At 43.1% G+C, this 22,085-nt stretch overlaps 1 protein-coding gene across 1 annotated transcript in view; it reads right to left on the reverse strand.

Moving 5' to 3' along the window:
- Positions 1-20,864, reverse strand: part of LOC110070020 (keratin, type II cytoskeletal cochleal) — a 31,583-nt gene extending 10,719 nt beyond the window's left edge. Inside the window, exons 1-4 of the mRNA XM_020777609.3 lie at positions 14,632-20,864; positions 12,425-12,633; positions 4,248-4,308; positions 1,973-2,068 (exon numbers count right to left, since the gene is read on the reverse strand). Coding sequence (XP_020633268.2) covers positions 1,973-2,068; positions 4,248-4,308; positions 12,425-12,633; positions 14,632-15,024 — 759 coding nt within the window. The 5' untranslated portion in view covers positions 15,025-20,864. The remainder of the gene's footprint in view (positions 1-1,972; positions 2,069-4,247; positions 4,309-12,424; positions 12,634-14,631) is intronic.
- Between the last annotated feature and the right edge of the window lie 1,221 nt (positions 20,865-22,085).

The raw sequence follows: 22,085 nt of genomic DNA on the forward strand, positions 1-22,085 counted from the left end.
TGTCCCACCACACACAAAGAAGGGTGAGGATAAATGCCCCGTGGAAATCTTGTGCTAGTTGCACCCAAGAACAAGTACCAAAAACTTTCTTTCTGTTCCTGAAGCATGGCAAATCCTGAGCTCAGCCTTCCTCAAGAAAATCTGTATTAAAACTGCATCCCTTGTAAACATCTTGATGACTCATTATCTACTACACACACAAAAATCACCAGACCATCCCAAACAGATATGCTCAGAAAGGATTTAGGGTCTTGCTCGTAACAAAAAGTGGAGTCAACCCCAGGACATTTTGGAGTGCCAAAGCTGAGCCTGACAAGCAGGCTTGAGGCAATGAATCAAACAGATGTGGGCACAACAAATAGTAAGGTGTAAAGGTTCCGACATTTAATCCAGTTGTGTCTGACTCTAGGGGGCGGTGCTCATCCCCGTCTCCAAGCCGTAGAGGCAGCGTTTGTCCAAAGACAGTTTCCATGGTCGCGTGGCCAGTGCGACTTAGAGACACAGAATGCTGTTACCTTCCCACTGTGGTGGGTACCTATTTATCTACTTGCAGTTCTATATGATTTTGGACTGCTAGGTTGGCAGGAGCTGGGGCAAGCGACGGAAGCTCACTCCATCGCGTGGATTCGATCTTATGACTGCTGGCCTTCTGACCTTGCAGCAACAGACACTGTATACCTGGAAGTGCCAGAAGCTTTTAGCACAGAGGATAAACAGTTATTTGCACTCAGTAGCTTTGCAGGCTTGAACTGTTATATGGGAACTGGATTTTCCTACAAAACACCTTTAGTCTATCTCTTTCCTATTTAAAACATAAACAAAATATTGTGGAACTTTAATTTTTTTAAATGCAGTTTATTTTAATAAGTTTTCATTAATTACATTCCACTTTTTCAGCCATAAGAAGACTGTAATCCATGAAAGCTCACACTGTCTTAAAAGCACCATAAATCTATTTTTTGCTTCTGCTTACATAGGTTATCACAGCTGTCTTTCAAAACAAAACAAAAACAAAAAAACCCAGCTATTTAGTACTTTGATTTAGAATACAGTGGCGCTTTCCACAAAATACTTTTAAAAAAATTAATCCTTCAAGAGTATTTTTGTACAGGCCTCTGCAAATGATACATTGTTTTTTTCCAACCAAAGAGTTGAATTATGCATTGTCCTAATTTTTACCATGAATAGAGATCGAGACAGATTGGACAGATGTAACCAAACCTAAAAATGTCATTCTTCTGCTATATTAAGAATAAGTACGGTAATACTTCTGCTGAAAATGTCAGCAATTAATCTGATCTATCGACCATGGCACAGATGAGCTGTCGCATTAATCCCAAACCCAGAAATAATGCTTGCAATATTTTCTGTTGGAGAAAATAACTGCTCCTAAAGGCCTGCGCAAACTGAGGTGGTATTCTGAAGTGTCACCTGACAATGCTTTTCTGCTCCCCCTTTCCCTGCCATGCAGGTAGAGCAGTGGTTCCCAAGCTTAGATTCCTAGATATTCCTGGACTACAACTCCCAGAAATCCTGACCAGCACAGCTAGTGGTGAAAACTTCTGGAAGTTTTAGTTCAAGAATCTCTGGGGACTCAAGGTTGGGAATCACTGAAGTCCAGCAACATGGTCCTCACAGAAGCATCAGGTATAAAAAGTCCACATGGCATTGCAGCCTGGAGATGACTCAGAATGACCTAGACTTGAGGTGAAAAAATTAAACCAGAAGGGACCACTTGCATTTGTTTGGGTGGTTTTTTTTAGTTGGACAGAAGGCAACCACATTCCATTCAAATACTGCTGGAGCCTTCCACAACAATAACCAATTTTTTACTCACAATCATATTTTTTGCAGTTAAGTGGGGTGCACTTGAAGGCTTCCAATGGAGAGCTAGAGACCGCCAAACTCACTGCTTTTTGCCTACTATGTGCTAAAAGGATTAGAGAGTATGAAGATTTTTTTTTTTACTTACTGCTTCATGAAGTGATCTCAGGAAATTTATCTCATCAGTCAGTCCATCTACTTTGGCCTCCAGCTCTACCTTATTCATGTAGGAAGCATCAACATCCTGGGGAAAGAAAAAAAAAACATAACCAGAGAATCAAGTGAGCCTTTGAAGGAATGAGGGACTAAGATGGAGAAGAGAAGGATGCCACAATGTATAGCTGATGGAGGATCCCACCACTGAGTCCTCTGAGTTAACCACTTCCACAGTGAAAGTGACTGTATCTTCCTCCTAAACTGGCAGTGCCCTACAGGCAAATGGTCAAACCATGTAGCTCTATCCAAAACCACAAACCTGCACAAAAGGTAATGAACAGAGATGGGCATGAACCGCCAGTTCAGAGGTATGTGCCAGTTCAGCCAACAGGTTGCACTGCAATTCAGTGTCCTGCCCCCCTCCAGCAGGCACCCAGTCAGAGGCAGCACCCCGGCTTCCTGCCTCACTTCCTTTGGGCACTGCCTCTGAGTGGGTACCCATAGGAAGGGGAGGCTCGAAACCGCAGAAAAGCTGTTGGGTAATCCGCCAAACCAGCACAAACCCCCAAACCAGCAGTGTTGTGCCCATCTCTAGGAATGAATCATGGGCAGAAGACATACAGTTGTTGCTGAGACTAGAGCAAGCAGGGAGGGATGGTTCTCTGCCAGCCCATATGGTGGCAGCGGTGGGATCTCCTTGAGCAGCTACAAGGCTCAGGCAAAAACCAAGCTCATAGGGTTTTTTCTTTTCTCCAGACTTATGGGTGGAGAACACAATATGCCCTTTGGTGTCAAGGACCGTAATGAACTAAAGGAAAAGCATTGAAGCAACTGCAAGGGAGCAGTGAGGAACTTGTGGCCCTGATTTCCAGTTCTCAAAAGCCCTTCTCAACCTGGCCAACTACAAAAAAATCAGAGGAATATTACCTGAGTCATGTCTGAAGGATATAACTCAGCTAATTCCCCCAACTCTGGTATAATGTGGGCTTTTACCCTTAGTTCATTCCCAGAATTGCCACTTGACCTATCTGACCTTAAATGTCACTTCTCCTTTCAGTGTGACTTCTGTCCTCCTTTTTGGTCCTGTCTGTTTGGTTTGTAAACAAGAGAAGAGAAAGCTCAGATCTGCACCATGGAAACCTTGTTTTCGGTGCCCAACCCAAATAATAAGAAATTAAGTGCTGTGTTCAGCCAGATTATTCGCATTAGAATTGCCCAACTGCTGTTTTAAATTATGTCTCTTTTTAATAAAAGTCACCCTGGCATAGCATTAAGCATCCTTCTTTCAGTGAAACGGAAGAGTTGCTCAGGAACTGTGATCATCCTCTTCTGGTCTCCCTACCTCCACCACCACCTTTAAATTGGAGACTTAGTCTTTCTGAGCTTTCTGAGGTCTAGTCTGCACCAACAGCCAGTGGGGCGCAAGAACAATTCTTACTTAGGCGGTGGTGAAGGTTGCATAATTAAGTACTTGCAAACAGAAAATTAGCTTATCAGGGAAAAAGCAACATTAGAATTCTTTCCTCAAATGTTTAATGACCGATGAGCAAGGACTTTTGCTTAATGTAGACAATTCAGTAATATCTGCCAAACAGTATGATTTTTTTAAAAAAATTACTGTTGTACACTGTTTATGTAAACAGCATACATACATAAAGACAATTTTCTCAAATTTTGCGAATCAGTGTGGAGGCAAGTTACAGAATGAAACTTCATAGCAGATAATAATAATAATAATAATAATAATAATAATAATAATAATAATAATAATAATAATAATAATAATAATAATAATAATAATAATAATAATAATAATAATAATAATAATAATAATAATAATAGTCTGCAGAATTTCTTATGGCAATCATTTCCAAGGTTTTCCAGGTGGAGAAGATTCAGAAGGGGTTTACCATTCACTTCTTCTAGTGGCACCCTGGAATTGTACAGTTTATCCAGGGCCACTCAGGCTGGCTCTTGTGAGAGGCACAGTGGGGAACTGAACTCCTCATCTTGGGATCTGCAGCCAGATGCATAACTCACTGAGGAAAATATCAAGATCAGGGTCTAATTGACCTGTTCAACTTCTTCACCAGTCTAGCAGTGCTTGTTCACTCATGTCTAGTGAGCACATGGTATTGCCATTTTTTTAAATTGCTACATGAAGCTCTTGAGTGGTTATCAACCAACTAGACATAGCTAGAGACATAGAACACTCAATATTGCCATATAAACAAATAAACTCTAAGAAAACAATTAGTGCTCCTCACCTTCTTAAGCACAACAAAATCATTCTCTGCTGTTGTGCGCTTGTTGATTTCATCTTCATATCTGTTGGGGCAGAGGAATAAAATATGAACATTAATGCATACATTAACAGTAAAGGCTAGATATACATTCACAGCATATACCTTTAAAGGAAAAAATTGTTCTCAAGTAGATCAACATTATTAATGGAGGCTCCCCCCCCCCCAATCTTTCTGGATCCATCACCATGTTGGCTTTCCCAATTATGGAGGAATAAACACACCTTGAAGAACAATTGTGCAGCTAAAACTGTGCTCACGACCTAGGGTTCAAATCCCAGGTAGCCGGCTCAAGGTTGACTCAGCCTTCCATCCTTCCGAGGTCGGTAAAATGAGTACCCAGCTTGCTGGGGGGGCAATGTGTAGCCTGTATAATTAAAACTTGTAAACCGCCCGGAGAGTGCTTGTAGCGCTATGGGGCGGTATATAAGTCCAATAAATAAATTAAATAAATAAATAATTCTAAATTTCTCAAGACTTCAAACTAAGCTGTTTTAACAACCAGTTGTGCATGCCTATTCATGGCAATGGGGACATGCTGGATGGGGATGATGGGATATCTAATCCAACATATCTCTAGAGGGTGGCTGGTCAGAGGAGGCTTATGTCTAGGGTTGCAATGCAAATAAGTGTTTATATGTATGACATAGACACTGGCTGCACCTCAACTGTTTAACATATGGAGTCCCTATGTTTTAAGGTAAAAGGTTCCCCTTGACATTTACTCCTGTTTTGTCCAACTCTAAGGCGTGGTGCTCATCCCTGTTTCCAAGCCATAGAGCCAGCATTTGTCCGAAGACAGTTTCCATGGTCACATGGCCAGTGCGACTAGACCCAGAACGTCGTTACCGTCATACCAAGGGGGTACCTATTTATCTACTTGCATTTGCATGCTTTCAAACTGCTTGATTGGCAGGAGCTGGGACAAGCGACGGGAGCTCACTCCGTTATGTGGATTCGATCTTACAACTGCTGGTCTTCTGACCTTGCAGCACAGAGGCTTCTGCGGTTTAACCCACAGCGCCACCACATCCCCTATGTTTTAAACCCTGACCCAATTTTTGGCATTGGGTTGACATTGCCAGCATTATCCAAAGACAAGGACCATATAGGCCTCCGTTTACTCTTGTTAAAAGTCCTCTTATTCCACACATGCTACAGTATGCAGTCTTGACAAATAGGAATACAGTATAGCAGATATTTTCATGGTCTTCAAGAAACAACCTGCAAATAAGGGTCCTAAATATTTATCAACTTTCCAAACAGATATTATGGATTGGCAAAAAGGATGTTGTTGCCATGTTCTATTTTCTGGAGCCAGACCAGTTGCTGAGAGGAACAGTAAGCTGCTTGGTTATTTGGCAGAGCTTAGAAAAATCAGGAGAGGTTGTCCTACATTTTCCAAAATCCAGTAGCTCCACAGAGCTGGCTGGGAGATTCTGGGAGTTAAAACAAAACTCTTCCACCTTCATTATTAAAAGGGGGGAAAGACAAGAAACAGTGATCAATGGAAACTAAATGCTCAGCTTCCCCTGAACAGTGGGATAACTTTTCAACAAGGCAAAAGTGTTGTGGTAATCATGCTGCCATACAGTCTCAATTCCTCACTTCATGTCCTCAAAATAAAAATGCCAGACAGTTCCCACAGTCCTCCATAGTGAACACAACAAAGCTCCCATGAAGAACAGAAGACAAATAATTAGGCAAACAACTCCCACCCACTCCCCCAGCTTAGAAGGATTTGAGGATTACAGGTGATCTTTCACTATGCAGGAGACAGCCAACAATGCAATGTGGTTTGAAAAACAGGAAGGCACTGCCACCATCTTCCCCGCCTTCATTCTTAGGATGGCTAACTGGTTAGGCAACAACCTTAAGGCTAAAGGTCCACAATCTGCAAAATATCTCTGTTTCAATATTTACTAATATTGTTCCAGAAAAAAAAGGCAAAGTACAAAACAATCTTTTTCTCTTGTTTTGGGACTGCCCAAACCACATCTGCTAGGACTGCCACATTCCTCTTAGCACACCAATGGCTTCCAGCAAGAAGGTTTGGCAGGTGAAATGAAGAGTTCAAAGGTCTGCTCTTCCTCTCAAGGCAGAGCCACTCCCCGGAAACCAACCTTCCCCCATGACACATCTCCTCATTTTAATGGACTTTTATCCAGCCCTAATACCTTCAAAAGGGCCCTTTATAGCTTCACGTCTGTTTTTCCTTTTGGCAAACTATAGTCACTGTCATTATAAATTTTTCTTATTATAGGAAATAATAATAATAATAATAATAATAATAATAATAATAATAATAATAATAATAATAATAATAATAATAATAATAATAATAATAATAATAATAATAATAATAATAAAAGTATTATAGGAAATACGATGAAGAAGAATAGAGGCATCCTAAAAAGAGAAATTTGAAAGTATGACCAGAGAGACAGAGAATTCTAGTGCTGCTTCCTGCCTATTGCTCTCTTCAGAGACTCTCTGAACAGGAAAGCGTCTGGTACATACAGAGTCCTTCCACACAACTGGAGATCCTGAAAAATCAGGGTTCTGTATTACACAGAGAGGATCTTTGTGTAGCAAATGTTCTCCATTCTACCCTTCCCTTCTTTTCATGGTGACAGCAAAAGGAACTGGTTAGGACTGGAACCCTTTCAAATTAACCCTTCTCTGAATGCATGAATAGGGCTTATACCTCCCGTAAAACCCATAGATGATGAGGGGACAATAACGATGAGGAAATCTATCAGCTTTGCATTCTTCTTCATGCAAATGTTCTCAATGTTGGTAAACTCTGATCAAAAACTGCCCAGCATAGAATAATATACTTATATTTTACCCTTCTACAAAGCAACATTAAGACAGGAAATGTATGATTTTCCATTGTAGCCTCAGCAAGGCTACCTACGCCAGGTTGAAAGAGGGAGAGACGCGCTTCAAACCACATTGTTGTTTTAGCTTGACAGCAGTTTTTCACACTGAAACATCATCTTTTTCTAAACATTGGAACACACAGGTGTAGCAGGTGCCTTAAGCTAGGCTGAGAGATAAACTAAGTGATGCTGGCCTTGCCACTGTCTCCCAAACTGGGTGAGGCACATTGGTCAACAGGTCATATAGCTTTCCTCACAACAGACTAGTGTATTGTATGAACTGACAGGCAAAGATTATACCTATGTCCTTTTCCTTTTTATTGTCTTTTTGAGTAAGTAGCAACCAAAGCAGCCCCAACAGTAGGTGCTTCTACCAACAAGCTTGGTGTGAAGATGAACATTATGGAGAAAGCAGGCCACTTTGGATGTTTAAATTTGTTTGTTTGCTTGCTTTTTAGCCTGTCTTTCTCCTTTAAAAGATGGCTACAGTGCTTTTAAGAAAGTCCGAAGAACCTGATAATATAAAACAAGTTTGTATTATGGTACATAAAAGCCTCTGAAGAAAGGCTTTCCTAAATCTCTCCTAAATTGACACTAACCAGTCTGTTTGACAACAACAGTGAATGTGATACACACACCTCACCACAAGAATAAAAGCAGCTAAGCTTGCTTTCAAATTCAGGTTTACCATCATATTTGTTCTTTGATCAGCATTCTCAAAAGGCTGCTTGATAGCAGTGTGTGTTTAATTTCTCTTCATTGCTTCCCCAGTTTATTGTGCCCGGTTTATTTATTCCTCAGTTTATTTATTATATGAGAATCTCTCAAATGGGCTATTGTGTGCTGCAAGTCTATCCTGTTAGCATTAACTACTTCCTTCACCACCCCGTGCCACACATACTAAACATCTCTAAAATTGTAGTTTGCTCAGCCAACCCAGGACATTTTTCTGCCTCAAGAGGAGGACAGGATAGGGCCTCTCCACCTTTAGATGCTGAGTGGATTGGCATTGAAACTTAGGGTGTGCTCGATCACACAGAGAAATAAATCACAATTTGAATTGCTTGTGGAGCAGTCTGGTGCAATCTGTTTCCCAGTCATCATAAGACACATGAGGAAAAGGTATCCTTCCTCACCCTGACCCATGCTCAAGCTGCACTTTTTTGGTCCAGCTGTATGGCTTCTACTTTTGGGGGCCAAGCCGGAGTGATTCCCTAGAAGATGGAAGGTTTGCTTAAAGGAAGATTGCTTCCATTCAAGCAACCCTTTGTGGCAGAAATGCACCTTGACAGGTTTCTCGGCACAGCCTGAGTTACTTCAACACAGGCAAATGGGGTAATATTCTCCAACGCTTCTTCGGGCAACTGGCTAGTTACGAGGGCAAAAGATGGGCTAAGTGTGGTGTTTATACAACTCCATTCTCCAAGAGAGGGAAAAGCCAAGGGACGTAGAGGCTTCCACTGCTGCAGCTGCCATCTTGGGCAATGGCCTCCCTTTGCCTCATGGCAGAGCAGGCCCTAATAGTTTGATGAGGACTGTCCCACCCTAGTGACAAAGCAAGGGTTCTCTAGAGAGGAGAAAGAATAGTTTAAAAGTGGCAGGTAGGTAGATATGCTTTCCGCATCTCCCATGTGAAAGCACCCACAGAGAATTGTAAGGCACTGAGAGCTGTTTAAAAGGGTCAATTAAAACAATTAGCTACTCTACCCTCCCTCTGCCATGTATTATACCATTTATGCAGACGTTGGCTGCACCTGGAAAAGGGATTACTACTTATTGACTTTTCTCCTCTGCGGGGACACACCCTGGGGGTTTATCAGTACTGTTTGCTTTCCCTTCCCTCAGAGCTGGCTGGCCAGCTGGTATATTTTTTAACTATTCTGGGTGTGGCTGGTTGAGGCAAATGGATGAGAGGCTGGCCCTTGTTGGACTTTCCCTGGGAGGCCGGGGGAATGCTGGTTTGAGACCAACGGCCAACCAACCTTTCCCCTCCTCATCTCCATGGCATTATTTTTTATAACCACAGGAGTGGCCTTTGCAAAATGCAGGGTGGGGTACAGATTGGGTGTTTAATGCCAATAAATGGGGGGGGGGAGGAAGTACAGCCTTTCACTCACTAGTGTACTCTTTGAATTGATTGCACAAAGCAGGTAACCTCCAGTGAAGGGTTATGAAGGCGCACCTTTTGCTACTGGCTGTGTAGTAAAACCGTAACCATTCCTACTGCTTTAAATCACACCATGCGTAAATTGGGCAGGACTGAAGTTCAAGGTTTGTACAATCAGTGTGGTATAGTAATAAGCAGAGAGCTAGCAGAGAGGCTTTGTGGAGGCTTGGAGCAAAATGCTCCCACAGTCATGAAGGAGCTTCTTGGGCCAAGGACACTTTCCCAACTTATCCTGCTTCACAGGATCGTTGAGAAGAAGAAATAAAGGGTGCTGGGTATGACACCCTAAATTCCTTGGAAGAACGAGGGCTGAAAATATATACCGTACCATAAATTGGGAGAGATAAAATAAGTACCTAGTCCAGCCTTGTGCTTCAGATGTGAGCCAAACTGGATCTATTCAGAGGTTCACAAACTTGGGCCCCCAGATGTTCCTGGACTGCAAGTCCCAAAGGCCCTTCTCAGCACAGCTAGTGGTAAAGGCTTCTGGGAGTTGGGATTTTGGTCTCCATTTTGGGGGTGTACTCATTTTGTCTGGTTCACAGATGTTCCTCCCCAAAGATTACAAATATACTTCAGCTGTGGGCTACCAGATGCACCTGTTTGGTCACTGTAGAACTGGATTTTGGTCTCCTCCAGCACAATCCTTCCTTCATTCTTAGGGGTGTCACATCTTCTCCGTCCAGACCACAGGTTGTAAAAGGGACAGATCCTGCACACCAACCACTCCCTGAAGCCTCACAGAATGGATACAGGCCGCCCAGAAGTCACCCTGCCCTTTCCACCTCCACAATACACATCAAGTGTGAGGACTGCACACTATCAAGTGCTGCTGCTTGGTAGGCCAGATTTTACAAAAACTTGCATCACTTGACTAGTGACAAAAGGAAATGAGAATGTTTGGCTCTTTTTAACTATGTAAATGTGACTCTGTTCATGGTGGTCGAATGGAGTCCTTCTCCTTATCTTAACAGGCTTGTAACTATTACTAACTCCCAGCTTAACAGGTCAAATTATTCCAATTCCCCTTTCGACAAAGGGGATTGGATTTGATGGCCTTGTAGACCTCTTCCAACTTAACGATTTTATGATTCTATCATTGTATGAATCTTTTAGTTATTCTTTCCTTCCCAAATAAAGGTAACTAAAATGGAAGCCAGTAGGCCAGGTAAAGCTCACCAGCAACTTGTGCATGATGACCATCCATATTTCGTTAGCTCTGGCAGAAACACTTCACCCAAATGCCTTCTCTGTGCAGTCAAATCACATTGGGGCACTGCAGACGTCTTCTTATCAAACAATCCCCTGACGGCTTTCCATTCCTCTGGTTTTTCCAGGTGATTGACAGACATTTTTCCTACCTTTCATTCTTAATTGCTACATTTCATGGTCTGCCTGACTTAACACCACAATGCTTCAAAGGAAAAGGAAAAGCACAGTCCTACTGCTTTGCTTGAGGTCACTTGCAAAACTATTTATAACAACTGGCCAAACTACTCATAAGAATCTCCATGGCTACTTATCTAAGCTATGTAAACCAGATTTTTTTTAAAAAAAGACTGTTGCTGTTTTCTATTTAAATAACTAGCTTTTGTTTATTGCATAATGCAGGCATTTCCCTCACATATGCCATTATCTTTTGCCTGAGTATACATCCCTATACCGAATTCTTTAACACATTCAACCAGATGAGATACCAATTTGCAGATTTTTTTTAGGAGTGAAATCGATGTTCAGCAATTCATGCTTGGATTCCTCTGGATATAATGTAAGATTGCCCTAAGGAGTTCTAGCTATGACCCTGAGGAATTCCTGCAACGATTTTGGCACTTTTCCAACTGCTAGCCGTAGGTTGAAAAAGTTACTTCTATGGACTACAACTCCCAGAATCTGGGGGTCATAATCCCAGAATTTAGGGGTCATAATCTGAAACGTAAATTTGCCAAGCTCTCCTACTACCTGGATAGGAATAGCTGGCCCTGCACAAACAAAAACTTTTTTATTTTGTGTTGGTGAAAGATTGAAGGAAAAAAAATACTACTCCTGCTTGCCAAGAGACGGCAAATTCAGTGATATTCACATGCACATAGGCATACAATCTAATTTTGGGGAATCACAGAATTCACTTTAGCCTTCTCAGCCCAGGGATACTTAAATGACCCATGGACTCGGGAGAAGCTGGGACTGGCCTGGGGCCATTACATTCCACTGGTCTTCATATCGTCTTCTCCATTCTGACCATTTGAAAATTTTTATTATCCATTCACTTTTACTGCAGGTATCATCAACCTGACTGTTTTTCTCAGACATCCAAGGCCTATCTTGTTTTCTCTTTTTTTAAAAAATGGAATGCAATAAACCACCTGCCCTGAATGGTTTAGTGCTACAGTAAATTTCTTTCATTTCTATTGGCAGGCATAGGAATTTAATTTCAGCGTGGCAAAGTCAGAGACAGAATTTGGGAGGAATTCCCAGAAGGGAAGGAGCAGGATTCATAGCTAGCAGGTTCACAATCAGAAAGGCTGGCTGGGTGGGTGGGAACTACATTAATCAGTGGAGAATCCCATTGCCCTCAAATAAAAAATCCCTATCCCAACTGATGAGTAAATGGGAAGAGATTTTCTATGCTAAGTGGCGGCCCCAACTACCAGCATGGCTCTCAGTGAACACCTTTAAGAGTAGGCCTTTATGTTACTGTACTTTCATTCCACCCTCTTCTTAGGGAGCTCGGTGTGGTTCCATTGCTAACATGTCTCCCGCGTACACTGAAAGAGGCAGCACACCCTTGCTGAGGGACACCACGCAAATAATCCAAGGCCGAAGCCTCGCGCACACTTGCACAGCAGCAAGCTGTGCCTCACTCTATGGCATTTACTTCAGAGTAGACAAACATAGGTTTTTGGCAATTCAGTGCATGCTTGTTTTAGAGTCATCCTCACTGAAATCAATGGGACTGACTCTCAAAAAAAATTGTTGGGTTCTCTGTTTTACTCAAAGCACTGTCTCCTTAAAGGAGAGCCGAAGATGCCTTGGGATGAGGCTGCCCATACCTCCCAGCCTCAGCAGAAACCGTTATAAAAACACATTACTTGTTCTTGAAATCCTCCACAAGATCCTGCATGTTCCTCAGCTCTCCCTCCAGGCGGCCTTTGTCATTCAGCAGGCTGTCAAGCTGCCTCCGCAGGTTGCTAATGTACATTTCAAAGAGGGGCGCAATGTTACTCCGGGTGGTCTTCTGCTCCTGCAGCAGGTTCCACTTGGTCTCCAGCATCTTGTTCTGCTGCTCAAGGAACCGGACCTGAAAGACACCCGGGAGGGGGGAGGGGGTGAAAGGTCAAAAATCTGCCGTGCTTCTGCCCTGAAGTGAAACACCATGACACTGGGGGGGAAATGAGGAGCCTACATGGCCCTTGGTGCTTAGGAATGGTGGTCGGTGTAAATATGGTGGTACAGAAAGAAGTCTCTGAAGAATGTTAGATACCTTGATATTCTGAGGGTGTGGGTGGAAAGAGACCAAGTGTAGGAGAGAGAAAGCTAAGGCTGCAGCTTTCTGGACAAAGAAGCTATGCTATAAATTCACCTTCTCATAGCATAGTGATCCATCAGGTGGATAAGACCAAGAGACAGAGCTAGAGGAAATAACTGAAGTTTAGAAAAGCTACTCTTTAGGGGCTATGATTCCCTAAATCTAACCTACCCCGGCAGCAAATCTAAAAAGTAACTTTTCTAAACTTGAATTGAAATCTATTTTTTTTCTCTGCTTTTTTCTTAGATATCTTATAGGCCCCATCTTAACACATATATCTTTTTCCTTGCATTTTCACTTCACAATAGCAGCAGTCACGTAGTGGAGCTGGGGCTTGCAGGGTTGAGATTATGTTATCATCCCCCCCCCTCCTCCAACCCTTTCTATTCCCCTCTGAGTTGAGCTGCAATATTCATCTTAGTTGAGGAAGAAACACATCTCCTCAGGAATGATCAAAGTTTTTGTGCATAGTTTGGGTTTTGAGGGAGCAGTCAAGAGCCATTAATTTTACAAACGCCCCACTCTACAATTTTTGATATAGAATACTCCAGGTACCAGCGTGGTTTTTTTAAAAACTCCTTTTATATGGGAATGGCTATGGGGACTGTCATGATAAGCACCTGCCATTCCAAATATATCACTGCTTAAGAGGTAGGTAAGACTGAAATATAGTGATTCAAGCAAAGATCACCCTGACTAACCAAAGCCCATTTTCCTCTACAAATCTTTCATAATCAAAATAGTCTATTGAATGAACTAAATGTAAGTAGGGAAAGCAACTAGATAAAGTTACTTAGCTTCAGTATGACTGTAATATTTTACATGGCATATTAAATTCAGATGCCCATAAAGATCAGCTTAGACTAGCCATGAAATCTCCCGCAGGTCCCTTTGGGTCAATAACACAGAAACCCTATTATATTACACTGTGGAAATAACTGGTATTGAATGTGAGACAACTACAGGATAACAGATGAGGTACTCATAATAGTGCGATCCTACGCATGTCTTACTGAGAAGTAAAACCCGTTGAATTTAATAGGGTAAGGTTAGGGGCAACCCCCAGTTAGGGACAACCTCACAGACCTAAAGAAAAGTTTTAGGGAACAGGAACAGGTGAACAGACTATATCCCTCTGAGGTAGAATATAAAACATTACAGACCTTCATGGTGCCCTACTGACAGATAATATGGGAAACAGGTATAAGCTTTTGTCCCCATAATGGGACAAAACATTCCAATTAGGTCCATTTCTGTGACCCTCTTGAATTCAATATGTGGCTTCAGAACTCTAAACTCATAAACTGCAGTCACAACTCACTAATTTCTCATTGTTTGGTGTTCTCTCTTCCTACCTGACCCCTTCCTCTTTTTGTCTTCTATGCCAGATCTGCTAGCTGTCATCTTGTCAACATAAAGTGAGGTATTGCCATATTTGATGGATGTTACCTTTTACACAGGCTGGGTCAAAAGCTGACACCCTTTCAGTGACTGAGGATAGAAACACAGATAGGCCTGTTGTTAATCAGACAATTAATAAAGAAGGTTGCCCACAGAATGACTGAGTCACCTTGAACACTGTATTTGAAGTCTTAAGATAAAGGTTTGTGAGTCTGCACGCAGGACACTATCTCAGACAAAACATTACGAGGAGGGTTTGTAGAGGCTGCTGACTCTTTCTGAGAATGTAGTCCCCAAGCTTCAAGGTGGCAAGCCACTCAGAACCTCCAGTTGGCTCCAAGCAAAGCTAATGAAAGTCCCACATCTCACCTTGTCAATGAAGCTTGCAAATTTGTTGTTGAGGGTCTTGATCTGCTCCTTCTCTTCCTTGCGCACCTTCTGGATGGTGGGGTCAATTTCCAGGTGGAGGGGGGACAAAAGGCTCTGGTTGATGGTGACCTCTTGAATGCCTGGCGATGGAAGTCCACCACCAAACCCAGCTCCAAGGTTGCTGGCGTATCTGAATGTAGCCGGGGCATTGTGGAAAGAAATCCTATTGGCGCCAGAGCCCAAGCTGTAGAGACTGGCACTGCCAAAGCCCCCAGGTTTCCGAAAGCTGCTTCCCCCTCCTACTCCACGAGAGGATGAGACAGAGCTGACCCGGACCTGAGTGATCCCACTAGGGCCAGATGCCGAACGAGAGCTGTAATTGAACTGTGACATGGCTATTCGAGCAGGGCTTTGTATTCAGCAAGTGTCGGTCAAGAGGAAGCAAAGAGCAGAGGAGGCTCAGGAGAGTGAAGGAGAGTGAGAGTCCCTCTGAATGTGCGAGCTGGCACTTCCTCCCCTTTTATCCGTTAGAAAGCGCTTGGGGGGCAGAGAGGAAGGATCATTTTACTGCCTGGAAGGGCTGGGTGTGTTCTGGCAGGCTTCCCATTTGCCTTCAACCTGCTGAGCTTCGAGCAGAGAAGCAAAGCAGATACACGGAAATGCTATCAGCTCCACTCCCTGCACTTTGCTCTAGGCTTTGTTGCTTTGCATCCAGAGGCTCAGAATACCTCTAAGACCCTGAAGACGTTCCTTCTTTTGATTCCCCAGGGATCAGGGAAAGGTGCCGGCCCCCCACTTTTCACCTCTCACAGGAAGCATCCAAAAAGTTAAAGGCTATGTACGTGGAGGGGCTGAACAGACTAGCAGCAGATCAATAAACTGAGACTTGGTGAAGAGAACCTGACATGATGTGCCACTTCTAAAGTTTCTCTGCTGTTCCTTTTTATGGAGGAATAATCTATCATGCTGGAATTCAGAACAGGTTCTCCCTGCTTTGCACATTTGCCAGGGGAACAATAGGGCTGCTTGTGGATCGAGCCTGGGGGTGGGTGTCTTACCATAAGATCTCAGGGTGAAGTGCACCCATTGTACTAATGACGGGCTATCCATGAGAACCATGGGCAAATTACACAGAAAAAGATATAGAATCTGGCTGCTGGAAGCAACATTAGCATTCCCTCTGTAGGAAATCTTGGGAGAAGGTCACCTATGCTGGATTCAGCTGCATGATCACCACTAAAGTTTAAACAGATGAACATGTGAGGTCTCTTAATCTCATTTTCAGCCTTCACATTGCTCCATCCCGTTCATGCTTCATATTATTGGGCTTTCCCCTCCAAAGTTTACATTGACCTTTGTATGCATTTTGGTGTGCATGTCTCCTTAGCGATGCATTTTTACAGACCATTTTGCCAATCTCCACTCTCTTTTTTAAAAAATCTCCCAGTTAACAATGTGGACGTGAGTTCCTCCTTCTATGTGGATAGCAAATGACAGTATGTCTTTTATTTCATTATATACTTTCCACAAACAAAGCTGAGCGATTTCACATGGCTGGCCTCCAGCTAGTGAGCGAAACCTGGACCTGGAGCAATGCTGTCTCTCTCTGCAGGGCAGCCCTGCCAGCCACTGAAACAATGGCACTCTTTGTATCTCACCTACAATCAACAAAAGCAGCAGACAAGCTATTCTACAACATCTGAGGCCAAAAATCCTTCTCCCCCCCCCCTGCCGCCAACGTCTGGAGTTTCAATATGCAGGAGGCATTGATTCTGGGACTTCAGTCTTAAGCAGTGTATCCCTAAGGTAAGTAAGAATACCAACACACTCCATTTTAGACAGTAAGGGGGGGAAGGAATGACAGTCCACATTCTGTTTTCTGTTACATCCAGAGGTCCGGAGGCAACTGCTGGGCCCAACTGGAGCAAAGCCAGTCAAGTCAGTGGGATTTATAGAATCGGTTTTAAGAGAAAGGTGGCCGAAAGAAAAGGACAGCAGGGTCACTTTGGCTTTAAGAGTTGTGTGGAGAAAGAAACCTGCACAGGTGTAGCTTGTATTAGAAGTTAGGACTCCCAAAATTTCTGCTTTTAAGCAATTATTAAGGGCACAGACCCTATCCTCTTTTTCATCTGGTCATTCCCAATGGAGTTTAGGCTGATGTGACTTGTAACTTCACCTGCTGTTTTCTCCAGGTCAAGATACCTACAAAGCACAGGTCAGCCGTCTGTTTTTGTTCCCTTGCTTGCTTCCTGAATAGTTATGTGATATCTGATACAAACTCTAGACTTTGTATGTACGTATGTACATCTATATGTACATACATATAGATGGTGATGTGTGTCTTATGTGCACCCATCACTATCTATATGTACATATGTTAGTTCAAAATGTGGTTAACTGGCCTCGCCATATCTGGGAGTATGTCCTATGCCTTTTCCTAAGTGATACCCTAGATTTGTGTCCTAAAATCCTGTCATGGCAGCACCACTGGTTGAAACATCATAGAAACACAAGACAAAGGTGATGGGTTATATCCTTGGCACATTGACTCACAGGCTGTACAAGCCTGCTTCCTGTGGACAGCATTTGGTGGCCATAGGTTTCTAGCATGACTCAATGGTGGAGCCTTGTGGCGCAGTGGTTAAACTGCAGTACGACAGTCAAGACTCTGCTCATGATCTGAGTTTGATCCTGGGCTTCTGTAACTAGCATGAGGTTGATTCAACCTTCCATTCTTCTGAGGTCCATAAACTGAGTGCTCAGCTTGTTGGGGGGTGGGGAGAGGCAATGTGTAGCCTGCATAATTAAAATTGTAAACTGCCCAGAGAGTGCTTTAAGTGTTATGGGGTGGTATATAAAGCAGCAGACTTTGCTTTTGCTTTTGGTGGTATCTAATTAGAGAAAACACATTTCTCAGGTAGAGACAGGAATTTGCTTTGGAATGTCCCAGGCCAGTCTGTTATCAAAAGCAATGTTTCTGTGTGTTGGTTTGGACACCATGGCAACAGCTTACACGGACAACTAAACCGCCCACGCCCCTGACCTTTGACAGTCTCTGGTCTTGCAAGAGGGAGAGTAATATTTCCTTTGATAAGAGATCAAAGGCGCAGCACTTTTTTCAACCTCTCTTGCCAAGCTTTGCCTCTCCTGCTGTGTAAAAGGATCGTCCATAGCTAAGCGCAGCAGCCTCTCCATTCCTTGTGTGCACGTAAGTGCTGGGAAGGTGGCGATGGAAGCCAACAGGGCAATATGGAGTCCAGGCAAAGAAAACATTGGGGCATGGATGCCACCGAACACTGAGCCCCGCAGTTTTCACTTCAAGTACAGCAAGTACAAGGATGTTTGCTGCGCTCCGGTGCAAAAGGAGGCTTTATCTGGGAGCAAAATCTGGTTGGATGATTTTGACATTTACAGTCTTTAAGAGCCTTGGCACGCCTGCTTGGTGCTATTGTTTCATGAGTTTGTTTGCATGAGCATTTTTTAAAAAGGAAACAAGACTCACACAAGGAAGAGCACCGAAAGATATGTTTGCTGTCATTCAGTGTCAAATAATGGTGAAATAATCAAAAGTGGGACCTCTACGTAATTACAGCATCCGCCGTAGCTGTTGCCGACGGAAGGAAGTCCCAGAAAATTTGCAATGGGGCGCAAAGGAGCAAACACTCCCTGGACAGTCCTGTAATTAATCAGGCACAATTGATTAAAATTAACAGAAACTCCATCTTTCTATTGGATGGTACCTTTGCCTTGGGAACTTTTGAAGGGAGGGAGGTTGTTCAGCAAGAAGGCCAGTAATGGTGGACAAGTTCCTGTGGGGCAGTGGGGAGGAAGATAGCTTTTCTTGGATCAGAATGACTAATACGCACTTGCAGTGTAGATATTGCAAAAACCTGTTGGGCCTTGCTATCAGTTCACGTAGATGACTCCTAGAAAAGCCCGTGAGCCACCTGTGCACCCAAGAAGCACTAAGTGCCACAGTCCCCAAACATGACCCAGAAAAGAGATAAGGGGCAGGAATGGTAGTAGATAGTGATAGATTCTTGATCTACACACTCACACTCACGTGGGAAATGTAACCACAAGGCAGAAAGGGCTGTGTGTGTGTTTTAAAAAAATTGATCTATACAATATTGTCCAGGACCCATCAGCAAATGGACATATTCTGTTCTGCAACAATTTCTCGTTCCTTCCTTCAGAAACGTGGCTCAGTGTGTGACAATAATCATCTGTAGGGCTAGTCCAAGGTGTCAAAGAGCGAGAACTAATTTCACTCTTGCTTTTCCATAGTGTCATTTCTTGAAGTCAAGATTTCATGTGAATGCAAAGGATAACTGCTGGTGTGCACACCTTTGTGCAAGATTATGTCCGCTTAAAGTTATACTAAGCTTGGTGGATAGCTCAGTGGTTCAGGTCTCTGGCTGTGGAGCCAAAGTTTGGGAGTTCAATTCCCCACTATGCCTCCTGGGAAAAAAGCCAGCCTCGTGTGGTCTTGAGCAAGCTGCACGGTCCCAGGGCACCTCCGGAAGCAAGGAAATGATAAACCACTTCTATGTACTCTCTACCTAGAAAACCCTGAAAAGGGTCACCATGAATCAGAACTTAACTGATGGCACATGATGATTAGGCATGGCTACCCTAGCTTCTGAATGTGTTGTCATAATTTACCATTAATATGGAACTCTCTGGCACAATATATGACTATAGCCACAAGCAGTAATAGCAAGAGATGCATGATTCCTAACATGTTTTCAGAGTCCTGAGACAATATCACAGGCTTTTTCTCGGACCTGCTTCAGTCTTCTTTATTGATTTATATGGGAGATAAAATGAGGAGCAGGGGCCAGTGTAAAGGACCCGTGTACATTGCTGGTCCTTATGAATAAATAAATAACAGCATTTTTGCAATGATGGCGGAACACTTTTCCTCAGGAACATCTACTTGTGTCACCAGGTTACCCAGGCAATGATTCTCTGGGTGTCCACACCAAAAAAAGGCCAGGAAGACATAAACAAGTTGGGCCTTCTTGGCTGTGGCACCCACCCCCCGGAACCAACTCTTGGTTGAGTTCTCTCTGGAAACCCCTCCCCCCTTGCTTACGTTCAAGAGGCTGCTGAAAATGGTGCTCTTTAGGGATGCATTTCATCATAGACACATAGGGGTGTTTTTTTTCCCCTACCATTGCCTGCCATTATGAAACACTGTGCTTTCTGGTTTTGTTTTGTTTTTATATGTTTATCTTGTTGTTTTTATTGTTTTTAGTTATTGTGTGTTTGGTTATGCCTTTAGTTTGCTCAGAATAGTGCATTGCACTGATGGAGCGGTTTATAAATGAAATAAATAAATGGGTGAATGAATGAGGGCTTTTAATTATATTCATATAAGCTGGTTCTTGGTTTTCCATTCAGTTTTTATTGCCCAGTTTTATAAAAATCCTATATATCCATGAAAATGTGAAAGGAACCTCCTACAGAAGACACATTGTCATCAGATTTGAAAAGCAAAATGTAGGGGAAAGTGAGGGCACACTGAAGAAATCACAGGAAAAAAGGTGTCAGTTCCTTCAGAGGTACAGATTGAATATTTTATTATACAGTATATCACAGAAGTGAGCACACCCATCACATTTCATAAATATTTTAGTATATCTTTTCATGTGACAACATTGAAGAAATGACTCTTGGCTACAATGTAAAGCAGTGAGTATACACCTTGAATAACAGTGTAAATGTGCTGTCCCCTCAAAATAACGCAACACGCAGCCATTAATGTCTAAAGCACTGTCAACAAAAGTGAGTACACCCCTAAGTGACAAAGGCCAAATTGGGCCCAAGTAGCCCTTTTCCCTCCCTGGTGTCATGAGACTCGTTAGTGTCACAGGTTTCAGGTGTGAGGGGGGAGTAGGTGTTATCGCTCTTAATCTCTCAGACTGGTCACTGGACATTCCACATGGCACCTCATGGCAATGAACTGTCTGAGGATCTGAAAAAACGAATTGTTGTTCTACATAAAAATGGCCTAGGCTATAAGAAGATTGCCCAGACCATACGGCATGGTGGCCAAGACCATACGGCGGTTTAACAGGACAGGTTCCATTCAGAACAGGCCTCGCCATGGTTGACCAAAGAAGCTGAGTGCCCGTGCTCAGTGTCATGTCTAGAGATTGGCTTTGGGAAATAGACGTATGAGTGCTGCCAGCATTGCTGCAGATGTTGAAGGGGTGGGGTCAGCCTGTCAGTGCTCAGACTATATGGCGCACACTACATCAAATTGGTCTCCAGGGCTGTCGTCCCAGAAGGAAGCCTCTTCTAAAGATGATGCACAAGAAAGCCCGCATATGGTTTGCTGCAGACAAGCAGACTAAGGACATGGATTTCAGGAACCATGTCCTGTGGTCCGATGAGACCAAGATAAACCTATTTGGTTCCGATGGTGTCAACCAGGTGAGGAGTACAAAGAAAGTGTGTTGTGCTTACAGTCAAGCATGGTGGTGGGAGTGTCATGGGCTGGAGCTGCATGAGTGCTGTTGGCACTGTGGAGCTGCAGTTCATTGAGGGAACCATGAATGCCAACATGTACTGTTACCTGATCCCCCTTTGGAGACTGGGCCACAGGGCAGTATTCCAACATGATAATGACCCCAAACACACCTCCAAAACAACCACTGCCTTGCTAAAGAACCTGACGATAAAGGTGATGGACTGGCCAAGCATATCTCCAGACCTAAACCCTATTGAGCATCTGTGGGGCATCCTGAAATTGAAGGTGGAGGTGCGCAAGGTCTCTAACATCCACCAGCTCTGTGATGTTGTCATGGAGAAGTGTAAGAGGACTCCAGTGGCAAACTGTGAAGCTCTGGTGAACTCTATGCCCAAGAGGCAGTGCTGGAAAATAATCGTGGCCACACAAAATATTGACACTTTGTACCCAATTTGGACATTGTCACTTAGGGGTGTATTCACTTTTGTTGCCAGCAGTTTAGACAATGGCTTTGTGTTAAGTCAGTTTGAGGGGACAACAAAAGCTATACACTCACTGCTTTACATTGTAGCCAAGTGTTATTTCTTGTTACATGAAAAGATATACTAAAATATTTATGAAATGTGAGGGAGTGTACTCACTTCTGTGATATATTGTAATTAAATAATGTCCTAGCCTAATGTTCTTTGCCATCTCTCTCTCTCTCTCTCTCTCTCTCTCTCTCTCTCTCTCTCTCTCTCTCTCTCTCTCTCTCTCTCTCTCTCTCTCTCACACACACACACACACACACACACATTTATAAAAGGAAATGCTGAGCTAATGTACCACCTTCTTCCTAATCCTGCACCCCCTTTAACAACTGTTTTGTTTCACTATTATGGGCTACATCGTATTATGAAAGTAAGATTCATAAGCTTGAAAATTTACTTTTTCGGACTATATCACCCAGAATCTTACAGCTAAACTGTTGGCTGTT

Source organism: Pogona vitticeps, chromosome 2 (genome assembly GCF_051106095.1).
Source record: "Pogona vitticeps strain Pit_001003342236 chromosome 2, PviZW2.1, whole genome shotgun sequence".
NCBI lineage: Eukaryota > Metazoa > Chordata > Lepidosauria > Squamata > Agamidae > Pogona > Pogona vitticeps.